The sequence below is a fragment of the Larimichthys crocea genome, unplaced genomic scaffold, assembly GCF_000972845.2.
Source record: "Larimichthys crocea isolate SSNF unplaced genomic scaffold, L_crocea_2.0 scaffold88, whole genome shotgun sequence".
Classification (NCBI taxonomy): domain Eukaryota; kingdom Metazoa; phylum Chordata; class Actinopteri; family Sciaenidae; genus Larimichthys; species Larimichthys crocea.
The window spans coordinates 243,216-263,709 of record NW_020861191.1 but is presented as its reverse complement, the minus strand read 5'-3'; the positions used below and the strand labels follow the sequence as shown (position 1 = coordinate 263,709).

Below are 20,494 nucleotides of genomic sequence, written 5' to 3'. Positions count from 1 at the left end.
AAAGTAGGCATCATTCTGATCATTATTTTGGTAACCAAGGTCAGAGGATAGGGCTGTCTCACTCTACACACAGCAGATAGGTACAGTACATAACCTCACAGAGTCAGATAACAATATTGAATGGCTAAACATATTTTATTATAATAGTTTTATTTATTTATTTATTTATTTATTTATTTATTTATTTATTTATTTATTATTTTTATTATTTTATCATATTTTGTTTTTTGTGGTTTCTAGATGAATTATTATTCATGGACATAGAGTTGTTGTGTCTTTGTCCTGGAGGCATATAGATGAGCCAGAGAGGATGGCATCATTATATGACGAGTGTCTTAATAAATCCTCCATACTCCTTGATCAAGCTTCAATAAAGCTTTCAGCATAAGACATCTCGGACTCTGTGCATGTTCTCTACACTGACTGAACCAACCATTCATGAATGGAATTCCTCATAACAATAAGTACGTATTACTGGTCATCAGATATAAAAAGATAAAGATAATGAAAACGAGTTGATGCAGTAAATTGCCTGCTTGAAACCATGAGACACTGATGATGCAGAATGACAATAAAAAAAATACCAAACACTCCAATGAATGAGTGAAGATTGATTTATAGTTGTGCATAGGCTCTACTTAGTGACCTACGCCATTGTCAGCATTTATACTTGTGCGCAGGTATATCTGCATTGCTCTGCAAATGAACACGTGAAAAAAAATGTGATTGGTTTTGGGGTTTCTATGGAATTTCTTTGTGTAAACAATGGTGACTGAAGCTGTCACTCATCTCCTCTTGTGATTCTGCATTTTTTCTGTGTGTCTTTCTTGTTTCTTTTCTTCAAGCAAAAGAATGAGAGAATATGAGGAGACCGACACATGGGTCTGTTTGTCTGAGTGAACACACAGGTCTGTAAATGTGTAAATCTTTGAAGAGATTCTCAAACTGTATTATTAACTCTACGTTTTGCATGAGTCACCGCCATGGTCTCCCATTCTCATGGCTGGGTTCAGGTGCACAAGTGCACTGGCAGTGCACCATGCTGTGCCACTGAAATAATGGGTTTCAGAGGACAGTGTCTGAAAGGGCCATCAGACAATGAACACTCACGCCAAGTAGACCAATGACAGTCATTGCGACTTGTAGTTACTTTTTCTGGACAGGTGCACGTCAGGTTACACCGTACCCATGGTGACGATTTAATGCAGAATTATAAATTAGTCTTTAGATGTCAGTTGACGTGAATTTCATGTGCTAATTATCATAACATACTGTTTTTGAATTTTGTATACAAACAAATGCTGAGCATGCTTAACTGTTCTATACGGACCAGAAGTGATATATCAGAGTGACATCAGGCTTATTTCAAACTGCAACTTTGAACTGAGGTCAAACTTACCAAACAGAAAACAAAATGTTAAAGATTGGCTACTTATTGTTTTCACAAATGATTCAGTTTGTTTTCCTGCTGTGAGAAGCTCTTCCAGCTCTGTCTGTGAGTTTACTTCATTTTGTCACATTTCCAATGTGAAATTCAATGTGTGACAGACGCAAACCCAAAATAGGAAAATTCTTGTTCCACTCAAGTTTTACACATATGGGCCAAAATACAACCACGCACACATGGAGTGATGGTAGAGAGAGTGGGTATAGAAAGGGCTTTGGTACCTTGCTTAATGGTAGCTTGGCAGTCCAAAAGAACTGGTACCTCTCCAGCAACCAGTCCACACTCCATACTGTGATCTATGCTTGACTTCAATCAGCCAACCTCCGGTTCCCAGTCCAAGTCTCCATAGACCGCTTTATCAGCTGCATCATTAAGGTGATGTAAATCAATAATTCCAATCTAATAATAGACATTATTCTGCAATGAGCAACTGTGCATCATGAGTACTTTATTTTGATGCTAATACTTGCTGGACCTGTAAGAATATTTCAACACTGTGGTATTCCTGCTAAGTGAAAAGTCTGAGTACTTTTTCCACCACTGTAGTATGAAGACCAAATGGGCTGAACTGAAATGCAACTAATTGTCATATTATTATTATCATTATGCTTATTGTTATTATCTCTTTTTGCTTTAGTTCAGACCAAGTGATCTAAACTAAAGGTGTCAACGCAATCCAAGACCTTGACTGCATCTGATCACACACACGGACTGAAGCAGGAACTATCTCCGAGCAGCGCTGATATACTCACCCCTAGTGATAAGAAAATGTCCTGTAGTAAACCTGTTGTTGGAAACATAATAGAAAAATCTCCTGTCCTGGTTCCCAGCATCCTGTGCCAGGATCCAGTGGTCACTAGATTGGCCATGAGCAGAATTTAAAGCCCATGAAATATGGAAAAGGGCACCGTGTTGGCCCAAAGCCTGGCCACCCACTCAGCCCTTAGACAGGGGTCCCAACCCATCACATCTCTGCATTCTCCCCGTGTGTGTGTGTGTGTGTGTGTCTATTCACCTCCACACACTATTTGCTAAATTGGTTACACACTGCTCTGTCATTATGATGAAATGAGCCTTGATTGCCCAGTGCTTTGCCAGGTAAAATAAATTTGTTATTCTATTACAGCGTGATAGACAGTGGTGCCCAAAGATAAATGCAAAAAAGTCTTTAGCATCACAAGGTTTGCCAGGGGCCATTTTGGCTCTATTCACATGGCTTTTGCCAAGTGGCAGGATGGCTGCCAGTTTCCACAGCAATCTCCGCCACCTGTGATGGATGGCCCAGTGGGTTAGGCTACACAAACGCAGCTGTGATTGCATGGAGCCATAATGGAGGAAAGGGGGGAACCTGTGAGCAGGAGATAGACAGAGGTTTTATAAGCTTTCATATTGCTTTGAGCTGAAACATTGAGAGCAGATTCAAAGCTTGGAGACTGTGGAGAATTAGCTGCGGTCAACCATAGCTGCACCAGTTTGCTCTGTGGCCTGACAGGGAAATAACTGAACAAAACTTTGAACGGATTTTTTTTTTTTACCTTTCAGTCAAGCCAAGCATATAGCGTTGAGGATTAAACGAATCCACCAAATTTGTTAATTACAGGGACACAGAACTTGATTTGGAATTTCATTTTTTTTTACAAATTCATGCAGATACAGTATGTGCACACCTGAGGTCTTCAAAGCACTGAAAATTGCACAAGACACGACTGTAATCTGACGTGCCTCAGGGATGCCACTAATACCAGGAGAACTTTTGCCTTTTTAAGCAGAAATAACTAAAGTTCACTGCCTTTCTCAGGTTTCTCAAGTTTTAATACTTTTGATAGTAAGCAGAATATCATCAGGCTTTGGACCATTGATCAGACAGGACATGACATTATATACAGTATATATGTATATATAATAATATACATGTATAGGTATTTGGCTAGCTTTAAGTTTCAGCTGTCTCAGCAAAATGATTGCATCAGTGTAGCTTAAACATCATGTTCTACAAAAAATCTTGAATATCAGCACAATTCTGGTGAATTTAAATGCTGAATATCACTTTCTTTGGCACTTGGATCATATTATGTGGTATGTTTTTTATGTAAAAAAAATTAATATGCAGCTTTATTTGTACCTATTGCATCCTAAAATATTAACTACGTACAATTCAATTTGCCAAACCTGAACACAGCTTAAACAAAAAGCACTGCTTGATGTGAAAACGTTGCACTGTACAAAACCTTTGTGTGTCCAGAGGGAGCTGTGAGAAGCAACCCTGATAAAGATGAGCATTTATGGAAATGGACAGACGTGGATTTTTTTTTTTTTTTGGATGTGTGGTGTTTGAAAGAGCTGCTCTGTAGCTGCTCAGTCTAAAGATGTGCCGGGTTTTAAGAAGGAGTCAAAAAGATAAGATTCCTGTTCTGCTTTTTGATCGTTTTTTTTTAACCGCCCATTGTAATTCCAACAATGCAATAGTACTGCAAAGCTAAATCAGTGGAGCACTCTTTTAAGTAGCTAATTAGCTTAATTACCTGTCAATCATGTATCAAAGGCAACACCTAGAAGAGCAGAACAGTGCTGTGACGTCCATATTGTGTCTTTTCTCCACAGAGAGACATGCTGGACGTCAGTCAAATCATGAAGGATCTGGCCAGCATGGTCCATGAACAAGGAGACGCCATCGGTAAGATGTGTGTGTGTGTGTGCGTTTGTGTGTGTGTGTTTGAGTGCATTGTTTACATTGTTGTCCCAATTAGCAAAGATAACCTTTGTGGTCATGTTTTAATTTGATGTGCTTGATTAATAAGATGAGCTTGAAATTCTGCCGGGCAAAACAAACTTTTTAACCTTTGCCTCGCTGCCACGCTGTTCAGATTCTTTGATGAGAAGCAAAATGCTCTGGGTTCATACAAACAGTGGACGGTTAGAGAAAATCCATTTAGACACCCTGCTATCTGTAAGCGGCTCTCCACACCCTGCAGTGATTCAGACATGGCAAAACAGAATGAAACTCAGGACACAGATATAGGGCAGATATAGAAGCTTTGCTGCTGGGTCAGAAATCTGCCATCAGCTATAGTCTGGCTCCATCATGAACATTCAATAGAGAACTGGTTATTTAATGATGTCAAACAGCCACGCAGACAAAGAAACATGCCTGAAAAATAGTGTTGTGATGGGTCAATTGCGAGTAGAAGCCAAAGGTCTGATAAGGCAGACGACTGTCTAAATTGAGGGGGCTGTCTGACTGTGGCTGGAGCTAAATTCATTTACACTTTGACTTAGTTAGCCAAGTAACAAAAGAAGGATAATTTACCCTTAGTCTATATTGTTCGTATTGTTAACAAATCTCACAATAAACAAAAGATCACATTAGTTGAATACCCGATTGGAGGCTTAGTCATTTCCTGAAACACCTGGGCACTGTTGCTCAAAGGAAAGGGAAGCAGAGGAAATACTGCATTAGTTGGATACTATTTTTTTTGCAGTGGATTAATACACACTTGGTAATCCAGTAAAGTATTTACAGAACCCAGACAGGGTATGTGGCCACTTATCAACTCCTTGTGTCTGGGCCTCAAACTATCTTGTGAGCTAACTCCATCTTCTGGAGACACATGCAGCTTAAAGCTGTGAGGGGAAAAATAGTCAGTGGACAGTGAGTTAAGAATATGTTTGTCGTCAAACTTCCAACATGGACATTGTTTATTAAGTAACACGAGGAAACATCACACAGTGGAACAGGGTATGTTTAATGGATAGAAAGGAGCTTAAAGGCACAGAAGAAGAGACACAGAACATATATATAATTCATTGCTGTTTTTAGTATTTTAAATTGCATTTCATGGCTGTAATAAAATATATAAATATATACGTTGTATATATAAAATACCAGCTGTGGAAAAAAACACCGGGTTTTGTGGTTGTTGTTTTTTCGCCCTGTAATTGTGCAATTTCTAAAAGTTTGGTAACTTCATGACCTTTAAAACAGTTCTGTGTGTCAGAACAACGCTGACATTCAACATGTTTTTATAATAACACGCCAATAGGAGTTTAAAGGTTAGCCAAAGATCTGTGTTAACATGTAATAATTACTATTCTAATGCAATTCTGCTGGCTTTTTTACACCACGCCGTATGTATGTATGTATGTATGTATGTATGTATGTATGTATGTATGTATGTATGTATGTATGTATATATATATATCTTCTTATACATATATATATATAGTCTATAGTGTTACAGGCAGAAGTAAGGGCACAAACATAAAGCTGGGAGACAATAGCAATGGGTTTAACAAATAGTGGAGATTAATGGTGTAGTTACAAATTCTTTATGCTCATTCCAGGTTTATGGTGCAAAACTGTTGGGTGTAAAGACTGTGTGTGTGTGTGTGTGTGTGTGTGTGTGTGTGTGTGTGTGTGTGTGTGATGAGGAATGGGAAGCAATAACTTTAGCTAATTGCTGCCTTTTTGTTGTAGAGTGGCCTTTTGTCTGCTGCCTTCAATCAGGCTAATGTAGATGCCCTTTAAATACCCTTTAGAGTCAGGCTGACTCAGACTGGCTCACCCCCATTTCTACAATAATGGAATACCTGTTTTCTTTTGCTTTTTTATTCTTTTTCTTCCGTGCACTATTCTTAATTTGGATGGCTAACATTTAAAGCAATGGGTGAGGCAAATAACAGAGAAATTGTACTTTTTTTTTTGCAAAGTGTTTTTGATTTTAAGTGTTTTCTTGAACTGTTTTCATTTTTGTGTCCCTGGACTTTACTGAACCACAACACTCTCACCATGCTTTATGCTTATGCATCCCAGTAAGAAAGTCCTAGGACCAGTTTCCAAACAAAGAACGCTAATCTGTCATCTGACTCACCAGTCACATTCATTCATTTGTTCATTTAAAACTGCTTTTAAGAACAAGTACAAACTAAATCACATACAGCAAAGAATAAAAATGTTATGCTATAGCTCCAACCCCTGATGCCGGATTATAGCAGGGGGTTGTCATCATCTGTTTAGAGTAAAGTACCTGCTGTGCAAAATATATAAATTATGTCTAAATAAAAAAAAAGAATACATCCAGTGTTAAATGGTGCCCTGTGGAGTTTTGTGTAAACATGATCTTATGTTTTACATGCAGTCTGACCCATCGAATCATTGAACTCTAATGAATATGATGACTGCATAAAGCATTATTATAAAGCCTTGTTTACTTACTTCAGTGGAATAGTGTGACATCACTGGCAGAAATGTGGATGGTGTCACACAGAGGCACGTGCACGCTCATGTCCGCATGCACAAGGCAAGTAAAACAGTAACCCACCAACAAAAAGTTTCAGAGCACTGCTACATGTCGAAAGACGTAAACTGTATAAGTTAACTTGATTGACAAAAGTTAGACCTTCAAGAGATTAAACTTTACAGAAAAGTAAAATATAATGAGAAATATAATATTATATTTCAGTGCGGCCATTATTAAGAAATAAAACATATGAATAATTACCTCTACTCCAATAGTTTACCTGGTGAATTCAGTATGTACATTTCCACTTTGCTAATTCCACTAGTACAACAACAGTGTTATGTGTTATGCCCCAGTCTAGGGGCCTAGAGCATAACAAGAAGTAGGTGCCTCAATCTTCCCCGAGTCCCAAGTAGCCACTTACACAGGTTTTTATACACAAACAAAAAAAGGTTTATTTACAAAGGTCAAATTCTCAAAAACTATAACTAAGGTATCAACTTCAAGGTGGACCCAGGCCAAAACAACAACCAAAACAAACAAATCTTGAAAATAAATCACTATGCTCAGAAAATCAAAATCACAATAGACTTACCTCCCTAAACTAACAAAAACAGGAGAAAACACGATCAAACAAAATGGCAGTCCACCCCTACTCTTCAAACAAAAAACTACTTCTAAGGTCACACACACAGTTCGGCAAAAGGACATGTGGCAAAAGTTGGGAGAGGAGGAGGATGAGGAAATGGTGTCCACCCGGCAGCCGCCATCTTGGCTCCTTTTATCTTTGGGGCTTTCAGGCCCAGCCAATCACAAGCCAGGACCGGGAAATTACTGCACCAATCGCCTCCTGGGGATGGCACATCCTATTTGCATATGAAATAGATACAAGCACAGGGCACACAAAGAAAACATACACAGACTACTAACAAACAAAAGAAAACATACACAGACTACTAACAAACATGACCACAGTCATAACACATGTCATGCTGTTTTTAATTTGTGTAAAATGTGCCATATGTGAGCAGAACAGAAGAATGTAGAGGAGCGCAGAGGATCTGACATACACAGAACTTTCACCTGAACTGTCGGTGTCCTGTGTGAAACTAAAAATCAAAGTTGACTTATTTGAAGTTATGTGTAAGTTAGCATACCTAATGTCCTTCAAATACATCAGGTACATAACATACAAGTGTTTTTCATGCCTGAACCAAACTACAAACTCATGTTTTGTTTTTAAAATGTCCCAAAGTTACCCTGTTGGTGACTACAAGCATATAAATTCCTAATATCACGTAAAATAATATATATACAATATATATTTTTTAAAATAATAATAATAACTTACTTCTATTCAGTGAATTAAACTGTGTGACCTGCAGCGTTTCTGTATATGGTTGTGTTCTTTGCAGTGATTTTTTCTAAATGCTGCATTAAAAAGTCAAAAATGAGGTAAACCCATTATCTGTGTTTTACACTTTAACACTTGAATTCCTCAGTGAGTTATAGAATAAAATGAAACCTTCCTTCCTGATTCTTTTATTTGTCATGTCTGCTTCACCTCATGCTTGTTCAGCAACATGCATGAACCACATTATGTTTTTTTTTGTTTTTTGTCACTGGATTGTGATATGATATGGTATTTTGGACATTGATGGTACAGGAACACAGTGTGCTCCCACCCAAACAACAGCAGAGTCTGTGACATTATACCACAGCATAGGTCCAATCTGATCATTACAAAGTCATGCAATAATGGACCTCTCCCCATTAAAAAGAGATGCACTGAAATTGCCTTTGGCCTTTTTTGAACAATGCTTTCTTGGTATAGTGGCGGATATGAATAATAATATGTGATTGTGCTGTGGAGGCGTTTTTTTGCAAGAGCAGCGGGTAATACAAAGCAATGAATAGGCTCAAGGAGGAAGGATTAGTGCTTTTATGGCCTATTCATGCTGGCTAAGGACACACTGTATTAAAGCCTGTGAACTGAGATACACAATCAACAGGGCTGGTTTGGCAGGCACACAAACTCTGGCATGAAAGATGTGTTAAGAAACATTTATTTGTATACACATCAAAAGAGTACATTCTGTTTTTCAGAGTGATTAAAATGTTAGGGATTGGACATGCTGGGCGCATCTTACTATTAGTAGTAACGTACTACAGATGTGTCTTTATTAGGTATTTTGGTATTTGGCTTGAATGATTCATGAATAAAATTATGAGTATGAGAAATATTTGGAACACTGTTGACAGTTTTGTCTTTTGATTAAAGCTTTTGGAGTGAAAGGGCTCAACCTCTTGGGAGAATGAATGCTCTCAGTAAATTGCATGGAAATCCTAGTATTAGATTTAGAAAGTGTTGTGTACAAATGCAAATGTCCTGATGGTTGAAATATAAGTTCAGGGCATCACCACATTAGGAATCATCTTGGGGACCATGAATATCCACAAAAAAGTCTTCCTTGGCAGCATATTTAAAAGAAAGGGTTAAAAATGTTTAAGCTTTAACTTAACTATCGGCATCACATCATATCAGGATTATAACATTGTCACAAAGACCATGCTAACATGCTAATGCTATAGATGGATATAATATCTGCCATTTCCATCATGTTAGATAAACATGTTATGGGGATGATATTAGTTTTGTATGTGTTTGGTCATAAACTAAAGTGCTGGACAAGTTAAAATTGAAACCAGATTGTGGTGATGGAAGAAAAGTAACATCACTCTGAGGGGAACATGAATGTACCAAATGTTAATCTGTAAGGTAGTTGTTGCCAGAGTACGTCAAAAGTAGGAGGCAGACTCCGGAGCTTGTGTTTTAGTCCCTTTGGGTGGACGTTTATTTCAGTGCTTCCAAAAATAGAAAAAAATATTAACATAGGAACTGAGGAAAAATCAAAATGGTCAAAATGAATTTGAATAACTTTAATGTGCTTAATCTGATGAAATGTATAATGAAACAATCAAAGTAACTGAAAAAAACAAGCTTTGCTTGCATTAACCTTAGCTTAAGGATGTTAGAGATTTAACTGAAATAACGCTGAACATAAACTTTGTTCACTAAAATAGTTTTTATAGTTCTATTTTACTTTTCCATAAAAATTCAGAGGATCACCCATGAATGCCACCAGGCATGGTGCCGTAACTTTTTATGATCTGAAGTCTGTTCATAATGGAACATTTGAAACCTGACTCAAGTGATGAAGATATATTTGCTGATTATCTTAATGTGCAGAATAAAAACAAGACTTCAATTTGCCCAATATCCATCATGAAAAATAAACAGGCGGAAAAATGGAGAGAATTAAAAAATGAGTCAGTCCAGCTGTCGACATTCTTCTGATTTACAGTTGGTGAGTCTAAATATGATTTCCTCTGCTTCCTTCAACTTAACAAAGGAGTTAGTGCACTTATTCAATCAGCAATTAATTCACCCAACCTCCTGCTCTTGTTAAGTTCAAAAGTTAATTCTCTACAAGCTCGGGTGGTGCAGTAATTATTAGAGGCAGTCACAACATGAAGCAGGACTTTTCTGAACTGACTGTGGCCTTTTCACTCTCACAACACCAAAACAATCAATAGCACTCTCACTCTTATCGGCCAGTTGTAAGTACATGTGGTCAATTATGTGCTAATATCAAATATTTTGGACGATCCAGTTCATTAAACATGTTCTGTCTCATCCCATTAACTTCTGTGTATTGGCAGCTTTTAAAGGAGCCCCTGCTGTTATAACACTGCTAACTCGTAGACCAGCATTCCTTGGTAACACAGAACGCTGTCATGCAATGTGCTGTCAAGGCTGTGTAAGAGCACATTTAGTGTTCTGTCTCTAATGTTTAAGGACAGAGGATACTGCAAATGTTTTGTTTTTTTTTAAGTATCTTTGTGAAGTGTGTGAAAGATTTTCAGGTGTGAGGTAATTATGTCTGCTATTTTTTCAGTTAATTCCAGGCTAATAAGATCAAGTGCTACCGCTGGAATCTGGAGAGCAAGAGCTTTTAGAAGGATGCCACTCTGTACCAGACCTAATTCTGTTAAGAGAACTAATGATACAAAAAGTGATACTTTAAAAACATTGTATTCTTGTCTGATAGTGCAAAACACAAATTTGACTCTGCACTGTGACAGGGCTGCACCACAAAAATGTGCTAAATTATTTAAAATATATGGCTCAGTATTAAAGCTAGTATTACCATTTAAACATGCATGATGAATTCCACCATGTACTGAGAACTGACTTAGCCAAACATGGAGAGAGATTTGTTATAGTTTAAAACACAAGGTCTTAAACATTCTGAAAAATATGTTTATCCATATTTTTTGTTTTCTTCTAAGAGTGAGATAAGAAGACCAATATCATCAAAATAATATCCATAGCTACGTTTTCATCACTGTATAATCACCTGAAAATAAGGACTGTTATGATCTACCACCTTAGGATGAAACTTTTATGTCTTCAGGAGACCACCATGTTGATTTGCCATGTTTTTACCCTAGCACAGAAAGGACAAACCAAAAGAATGGCTATATACTCTACAGGGCATTTCATGTTTTATGCACATTTTGCAGCTGATGTAGTTTCTCCTTCAGGCTTGGAATAGGAGCGTGACTGTAGCCGGTTTCAATCAGAACTACACTGCTAGATGCCACTAAATCGTCCTACTGGACCTTTAAGTGGAGGGTTTACGTAGAGAGTCAGGATGTGTTTAGCCTGACTTCGCATAAAAACTGGTTCTGTTCACAGTTCAAAATCACATCAGTTATTGAACCTGTACAAAAGACACTTTAAAAAGTTAAGTGCTGGAAGAATTTCTTGACAAACAATAGCTGGAATCAGTGAGTGTAAGAGTGCCAGGGTTGGACAAAGCTGGGCGGATTGTTCGTCAAGAAATGGTAATAGCAGGCTTGGGCTTGCCACCAACACATTTATAGCTGAAACTCTGTTAAAACCCGAGAGCATAGAGTTTGACTTTAATGAAAGACAAATTATAAGAATTAGAATTTTTTTGGAGTTTGACTAATACTATGCACTAAAAGTCACTGGGGAATCGGGGGAAGTGGAAATGTGGCTGGGCGGCTGCACAGACAAACAGAATGTGACATCTTGACATATGATTTGACAGTTTTTCTGTACAATGCTCCATCACTGCAGTATTCCATTAAAGTTCCTAAGAAAGAAAGCAACGTGTTATTTGCTTCCCCATGTTTACGTCTTTCCTGTAAAAACAGTCAGGTACAGAGGGACTTCATCAATATTAATTGGTGATTACAGTACCCAATTTACACCCTGGTCAGTAAGCATTGCAGGTAGTGTTGAGTGAACCGACCTCAACCATAACCTCAGAAACCAGTGATGGCCAGTATGGCATGGAATACAGTAGCCTACCAAGGTGGTTTTCTTGCCAGCTTTGACTCCTGGCATCCTTGGTCGGTTTGGGTAGCTGCACAGCTGACCGAGCTAACAACAGTTAGTGTTTGTTACTTTACAATCTTTCCATCAGGAAAGTCCATGAATCATTTTTGAAGTGTAATGTTATTCTGTGTGATTCACCAAAATCACTGAATAATGTTATAAAGTTGTGCTTTTGTACAGTAATCAGTGAGGCCCGGCCATATGTACCTCAAAAAAGACTTTCTGTCATTGTTGGGCTAGATAATACAGTATAGGCAACATATTATCCAATAAAAACACTGAAAGATACATTTTTGACTTCATGAGAACTAAAATTTTAATTTTAAATTAAACTTTAACTTTTTTCACATAAAGTAAACCAAACTTTTATTCTAACCTTAGCTACAGTAAATTGGGTTTATAATATTAAACACTGTGGGTTTCACAAGCATGAGCTGGAATCAATAGCTGTGCTGGTGTTGCCTGACCACATTGTTATATTGGCATTTGGCATGAAAGTGACCCACTATAAATCTGCTCTTTGTTTCCTCAGACAGCATTGAAGATTACATCCAGACTGCATCATCCAACGTGGAATCAGCTAATCAGGAGCTCGCAAAGGCCAACCAATACCAGGTACAGTGAATGGCCCTGTACCGCAGCTTGCTCCACGCTTTGCATTCACTTTGTTCAGTTTTAATTTTGTGTAGCTGACTGAGCTTTTGCATTGTAATGCAGTCACAAGAAGCTTAGCTTGATCAGCCATGCAAACAGGGACTTTGCTAACTAGATTACACAGCTTTATCACATCCCCCACTAGCATAATAACAGAGATGATGTAATTTCATGTCATACTTTACTAGCTTTTGCCTTCAGTTAAATTAATTGTATTTAGAAACAGAAAACATAAAGTGCTTGCCTGGAGTCTTATAAAAACACAAAACCACATATATAATTCCAATTCCATGAGCAAGTCTTACTGCTACAGAGATAATGGTTATAAATTTGCAATTTTATCAATAAGTGTATTGACTTAGAAAGGAAAATGCATTAATGGGCAACAACTGCAGCTAGAAATTAAATAGAAAATCTTCTTTTTCTCTCTCTCTGTTTTTTTGGATGACTATAGAATTTCCACTTCACAGCACATATTGGAGAGACGTTTTATGAGATGCCCAAGGGCCTGCTTTCGCTCTTTCTTTTCAAGGAAATATATGTGTCTTCCGCCATTCTGTCAGGGACTATCTCAGTAGGCCAGAGCTCAGAGTGGCTCTGCGCTGTGTAGGCCCCTGGCTATGGTAAATAATGTATTGACTTAAGTGTCACTGGGTTAATAAAGGATATACCTTTTTTTTTTTTTTTTTAACATGGGTTACAGAGCTTCAGAGCAGCATCTAAACTCTCGACCTACAACACCTTTTGACAGCTGTGAAAAATATATTTTAGTAATGTTTTTACATTTAGACTAACAGCAATATCTTTATATTAAATAAAGGTGGAAATTAATATTTATTCGCTTCTGGATACAACTTTAATCTGATCTGATCTGATCTGATCTGAATTTTCTTTAATAGTCAGGGAGCCATGGACTCAACTTTCATTTGTCTATATTTGCATGGATTTTCACAATCATATCAGCAGCTATTCAATATGAAAACGATTGCTGGGCAGTTTCCAGAGTCTGTCATGAATGCAGCGGTTTCTTCCTGTCCCTCCATGCTGCCGCTCTACTAGTGAGCGAACAAATGAGCGACTGGCAACAGCTTTCCCATTAATTGTCATTTCATTATCTCAAGGAGAGCTGAGCCGTGACCAAGCTCACACAGAGCAATTTAGCTCTCCGCCAATCCAGACAGCCGCTGTCTTTACAGAGGCAGAGCAGCTGAATGGAAGAAAAACAACAAAGGAAAAGACAGACAGACAGACAGCATGATGGACCTGGAGAGACTAGATTTTACACAGTCCCATGTCCCATGTTTTTGTATAGAACACTAAAAGTTATAGCTTCGACATACATGTATAGAACAGCTGGTGATAACAAAAGCAATGTGAGTTCTCATCAAATCCATCTGCTATACATCATAAAAATATATCTGTCTCTGTGCATGGCTGCAGTCCATGACAATCATAAAACTGTTTCCAAACTGTATCACTATGCCCTGTATAGTATGAATTTGCTTGTTCCAACACTTTATTAAAGCAACAGTGTATGAGAGGGAAATACTGTATGTTCAATAGACATTTTACCTGCTGTCAGTGCTTTCATACCAACTGGCACTTCAGTTGCTTACAAGCACACATTCTCCAACTTCATATCTGACTCTTTAACCCTCTAGACTCCATATTTTCATCATTTTAAAATCATTCCCAGTGTATCAAGTCATGATAGTGTAGATAGTTTTAGTTGTCATCAATAATCAGACCAGGAAATATTTTGCGGGTTTCCACTGGAAATCTCAAAATGTCTCCACGGACAAAGTGACACAGGTTTATAATCTTGGAAGCTGTAACATTGTGTTGTGATTCATCGTGCAGAGTGGAAAGAGACACATCTCATACCATAATCCTCATCAGTAAACAGCAGGACTTACCCGACTCTCACTGCAGAGACAGAGGCTGTTTTCTGGGGGAAAGTTCACTGAAGAGTCGGCAGGGAGGACGTGCCGGTTCGCACCAACTTCACCTCACAAATTCAAAAATCTTTTCTCACATAAGTTGCCAAAGCCACTACCTGTTACCATATTATTGTTTGTTAGAACGCCGTGGGTTGTTCAAAATTTCATCACATAATCACAGTAGAGACACAGCAGGATGGAGACCGTTCACTTAGAGTCAGCAGAGAGGACTGACTGGGTCTCGGTGACTATTCCACATATAAATTAGGCTGCACTCATGTAGTACTCATGTAGTACTCATGTAGTACTCATGTAGTACTCACTCATGTACTCAACTGTTTTTACAACAGTTTTTGTGCTTTTTTTAAATCAAATTCAGTTTGACATTTCTATAACTACTTTCTAACTAACACTTCACTGTTCACATTGCTAAACTTCAGCTGAAACTAGTTACGTCTCATTACTTTCTGAATGACTGACATTTTTCTTACTTAACAAATGCTTGCATCTTTTCCTGTTCCTATGTCATTAGCTGACATAGAGTAGGCACTGAAAGCAGTTACACTAAGTGTTGTTTTCACTTGCTTTCAGCCTCTGCACCTTCAGCTGTTACACTTCAGTTACTTCTTTATTTGAACATTTCCACGACTTACAGTATTTGAACTGTCTTCATTTGTTCCACTGAAATTTAAATGCTTTCACTTCGACTGATAATTCAGCTGTTTTCAGTCCTCTGTTTAACTGACAACTTCGATTGACACTTCAACTGCCTCCAGTGATTTCACTGACACCTCACTGCCTTCATTACTGCACTTAAACTCAACATATATCACTCTTCAACCCGAGTTTCCACTTCAACTGAAATTGCATGTACTTTTATTAAACTACTTTGATCTGTTACATGTCACTTCTAATGCTTTCAGTACCTGTGCATCAACACACACTGACCTTGTTTTAAGTCTTTAGCAGACAGTTTAATCACGTTGTCACCACTAAGTTTTCAAATGCTATTTCTGTTGCTTACACAGTAAAAAAAAATCACTGCTTAAAGTGCACACTTCAAAACTCAAAAACTGTTTTGATTTTATTTAGGGGTGACACTTCAGCTCCTTTCAATGATTTCAGTTCACTTCAATCCTTTAATGCTTCATGTTTAATTGTAACACCTGTTTAACCTGTTTACAATACAAGAGCGTAATATTCTTTGATTTATTTATTTGAATACTTTGTATAAAACACAAAGTCTTTTTTTTTTTTTTGCCCAAATTCATATTTTGGCAAAAAGACTAACATATTTGTTATCACCACAAGAGCTGAAGTCATAATTCTGTGGGTTTGAACAATACAGTGGTAGTGATGCACACAGACACACAGCACATGTTAAAAAAAAAAAAGCCACTCAGTGTGTTTTGATCTGAGAGATCAGAGATGCCGACTCTCTCTGATGCTGTAATGTGCAGACAAAATGATGCAGACTGTATTGATTTTAAGTCAGGGCCAATCTGGAACAAAAGAAGACAAGATGTGAAGACAATGAGATCTGTTTCAGGTTCAGTCAGGTGTCTGTTTTTTGGCTGTTGGATCTGCTCTAAGACCTCTACATCTACTTTAATTGCCACTAGAGGCTGACGTGAGCAATTTTACCAGTAGATTGTATTTACCCAATATGAAGTGAATGTAGCGTGACGTTAATAGCACTATTGTGATCACATAAACATTCAACAGAACAGATAGAGTGGAGGGGAGGCTGGGTGGTGGTGATGGGGGTGGAGGGAGCTTTAAAGAAAGAGACTGAACACTTTGCAGACAGTCCAAGCACAGATGTAGCCTTGAACACTCCTTGATGCCGCTCTACATGCACCACTGCACATCTCCACCAATGGTCAATTAAGAGCGGATGTCATTTTCTTCTCATGCCCCGCCTTGTCTACTCACTTTACATTGAAAATAAATTGAATCTATAATCCATTATCCGGAGGCAGAGTACTCTCCCCGCTGCAAGTTTCTCTAGTTGCGGTGATGTTTTATCACCTCATCTATGTTCAGTGGACCACAATGAACTCTGATTGTTGATTGCTGCACGAGATGGTATATAATTACCAATAAAACACAGATGTTCTAGCGATTCAGTGAACAAAAGCTTCAGACATTTCACACCTAGAAAAAAGTATGAAATAACTGGAGTTATTATTGATTTGATCTGATGTAATTGTTTAGACTTAAAAGTCCATCCATCTTCAGAACTGAAATTGATCTTCTAGTGAGTGACTACATCCTTCTGAGTCTCAAAAGAATCGATGCAACACAGTTTTCCTCCAGCTTAATTGAGGATAATATAGAGTGCCGGCTATTGCGATCGTGGAAGGAACAAAGGAAGAGGGAGAGGAAGGAAAAGAAGACAAAGAGGAAGATGGCTTCTAAATGAATGGGTAGACAGATGAATGGACTCGTCCACATGCAGACACATACAAATTGTTGCCCTTTTGACAAATAAGATAATGAAAAAGAATAACCTAATCACAGTGTTAAAGCTCTGACTGATTACTGCACTGGGATTGGGGGGATGGGCTAACGCTGACAGATTGCAGGGAAACTGGCTGACTGTTCAATCATTCTTTCCCCCAGTCCCTCTGCACTCTTTATGCTACTTTGAAGGATATGAAGTGGAAATAACAATCTTTGAAGTCACCCAAGCTGATGTCACTGACACTCCTCTGACTCTGCCCTATGAGCCAGAGCTGGTCCAAGCATGTTAAAGGAACCTGACTTTAAATGAAATAACAAGGCCCACTAGCTGCTGTGCAATACAATAATGAAACATGTTGGATGAAAGAATAAACACAAAAAAGATTTATTTGTTTTGTACTTTAAGAGAATACCATTAGGAGAAAGAAAAAAGAAATATTGAGTTTGAGTGTGCTTCAGGGTGCATCGTCTGTGAGGAGAGCAAAAAAGGTGTAACCCAATGGCCGAAGTTCAATCATTTATTCAGCCCCTTTAACCATACCTTACCTGCAGAGGTGATTTATTCTTCAAGTCCTATGCACCAATAAGTGCCCAGCCCAGATGGACATCCAGTTTCCACCTTCAGAAGCAGGATACCACGTCTCAGTTGGGCACAGAAAGACTTGTGGGCCACAGGTTATTCCAATCCGATGACATACAGGTCACTACTCCTCAGTCAGCCTGAAATATCACTGAAATATGTGCTATCCAGGTGTTCATAGAAGTAAAAAGTTACAGTAAACTATGACTGTGTCTGGCTTGCTGTCTATAATGAAAAACAGTTTTCTTTGGTTTGTGTCTGATCGTTTGTGAGAGTGACAGCTGTGGTTGAGCGACATAGCCAGTGATCAGAGAAGTAAAAAGTTATTTTCGGATTGTTTTCTGAGCACACCCTCACAACCCTGTGGCGATTTGCTGAACCACGGCCTAAGGTTGACATAGTGCTCTGGATGATAAATAAACTTCATCATGCTGTACTTTCTCAATTTGGTTTACACAACATTTGCCAAACTCTTGCCAAATATGTTTGCAAGTTCCCTCAGCCAAGAATAAATATTTGAAAGATCCCAATAGAAAATGTGTTCGATAAGTCTGTTATAGGGCATGTTGATTATCTATCTGATCTATTCCGCAGTCACCACATGTCACCCTTATGCTGCACTTCACATGGCTTCCAACCCATGGTGCCATGCACTGCAAGTTTTGAGGACATTTTATGCACAGAAATAAATCACAAGCAAAAAAAGACATGCTCGTGGTATATCTGCACACACTCCGTCCACTAGAAAGTTTGCTTCTGAAAGAAAGAGGCGTAATACAATCAGAATAAAGCCAGGAGGTCACCAAAAAGATTAGAATGTGGACCATAAGTGTATTTCCACATATGATTTCAAGCTATTTGACTGTAGGAAGGTGTTGATGACTGATAATAGACATACTCTATTATCAGTTGCTCTACATGTTTGTATATACTTGATTATGCTATTTCATTTACTTTCATTTACTTTCCTTGTATCTGAATTTTAAATAGGTGAAAAAAAAGGAACAAAGGTCCAAAAAAATGTGAAAAGTGATCCGAAATAAGACGTAGAAATGTTGTTGTTTGTGTTCACTAAAAACCAGCTTTAAAACAATAATTCATTTATTCTCAGTAGTTAGGGTCAGGGTTATACACTGCAATGTTTAAAACAACTTGACTAATGTTAAGGAAACATCGTGGTTTGGGTTCCTCAGTAAGGTTAGATGACCTTATTACATCACACTAGTACTTCTGTCTAGTCTTTGACATTGTCATTCAACTGAATGTCCAGTAGGCCTGGAAAACCCCTGGAAAACTGTTGTGTGCTTTATTTCTAGTTTTTAATTTGAATAAAACAAACATACAGTGAGTACTGTTGACATGTGCCACCTACAGAAACTTTCCAATCAGAATGTTAAAGCAAAAACAAAATCAGAGAAGTCATCATGCTGTTTGATTAAAGTGATCTGTGCAAAGTGCAGCAGAAGAACAGAAATTAGGTCTGAGAAACAAAGGACAAACTGAAAGACAACAACAGCAATGATAACTCAGCAGTAACATTTCAGGTAAACTAGAGGAGGGCAAATGTCGGTTGCCAAGCACAAAGGTTGTGCATCCTCTATGAAAAGCCATAGCATAGTCATTTTCTGTGAGATCAGCAGCACAAAGCCACTTAAAAACACTTTATTGGAAGGTTAGTGCATAAGGCAGACATGACACTGTCATAACCATGACATGAGACCTGCCATGGACATGAAGGAGTCCTTATGAATGTGTATGACTGTAGATCTCCTCAGTGAGGGGATCTGCTGGGTCTGTTGCATGGTTTGGGTCCATTTGTCCCCTTAGAGGGAAGGGTCACTGCAGATACGTTTCTATCCAGAAATCCAACTCAAACCAGCTGAACACCTATGAGATATTTAGGACTGATGTCTTGGACAGTGCTCTCCACCTCCATCATTAAAACACCAAAGGAGGAAATATTTTTTTGGAAGATGGTGTTCCATCCACTAGTTAGTGCAGTAGTGTGAAGTGCGAGTCTTCACATTTGCACCTTTGCAGTTTGCCAAGCAGGTGTCTTTTGAAGTGGGCAATAATGCGATTATTAAGTTGTTGATGGACTGACTTTTGTTTGTGTGACCTGCACTTCTAATTAATTGGTCATGCAGACCTTTTTTGAACATGATTTGTCAAGATATGTGTAGCCTGTATAAAGACAATATGTAGTCAATTCAGGATTCTTCATTCAAGTAGCACCAAAGATCAGCATTACACACTGTAATCTGCTGGATTTCCTGGTTTATCTCTAGTTTCTGGCAGGATTTCTACTGTGTTTGGTGTAGATTTCTCCAGCAAGCAAATAACAGTGAAAAAGTACAGTAGCAGTCCCAGTACGAATGACAGTACAGCAATATGTACACATCAGTGGTTGCGGATAGTGCACAGAGGAGATGAGGTATGCAAAGACATTTAACGTTAATGCTGACATTGCACCAAGGTTTTAGCTATTTCTTTTGATACTATATGCTTTCAAACACATGCAGTAAAAGTTATGCTAGGTCCGTTCAAGCTCCTCTTTGTGATGAAAAATAACATCTTTCCTCACATGTGTTGCCAGGATTGTGTACACAAGATGGCCAGTGTAGAAACATGCTTAATGTGACAATGGTACGGTATGTAAGTCGACAGGAGGAGTGGAGCATCGTGTCAGGAGTGCACAACATGCCTGTCGTGCTATTTTTTTTAAGACCAATCAATCTT

At 38.2% G+C, this 20,494-nt stretch overlaps 1 protein-coding gene across 1 annotated transcript in view; it reads left to right on the top strand.

The window, feature by feature from the left end:
* tsnare1 (T-SNARE Domain Containing 1) overlaps window positions 1–20,494 on the top strand; it is a 134,051-nt gene that overhangs the window by 69,401 nt on the left and 44,156 nt on the right. The window contains exons 8-9 of the mRNA XM_027277193.1: window positions 4,049–4,121; window positions 12,648–12,730. Of these exons, the coding sequence (XP_027132994.1) occupies window positions 4,049–4,121; window positions 12,648–12,730 (156 nt within the window). The remainder of the gene's footprint in view (window positions 1–4,048; window positions 4,122–12,647; window positions 12,731–20,494) is intronic.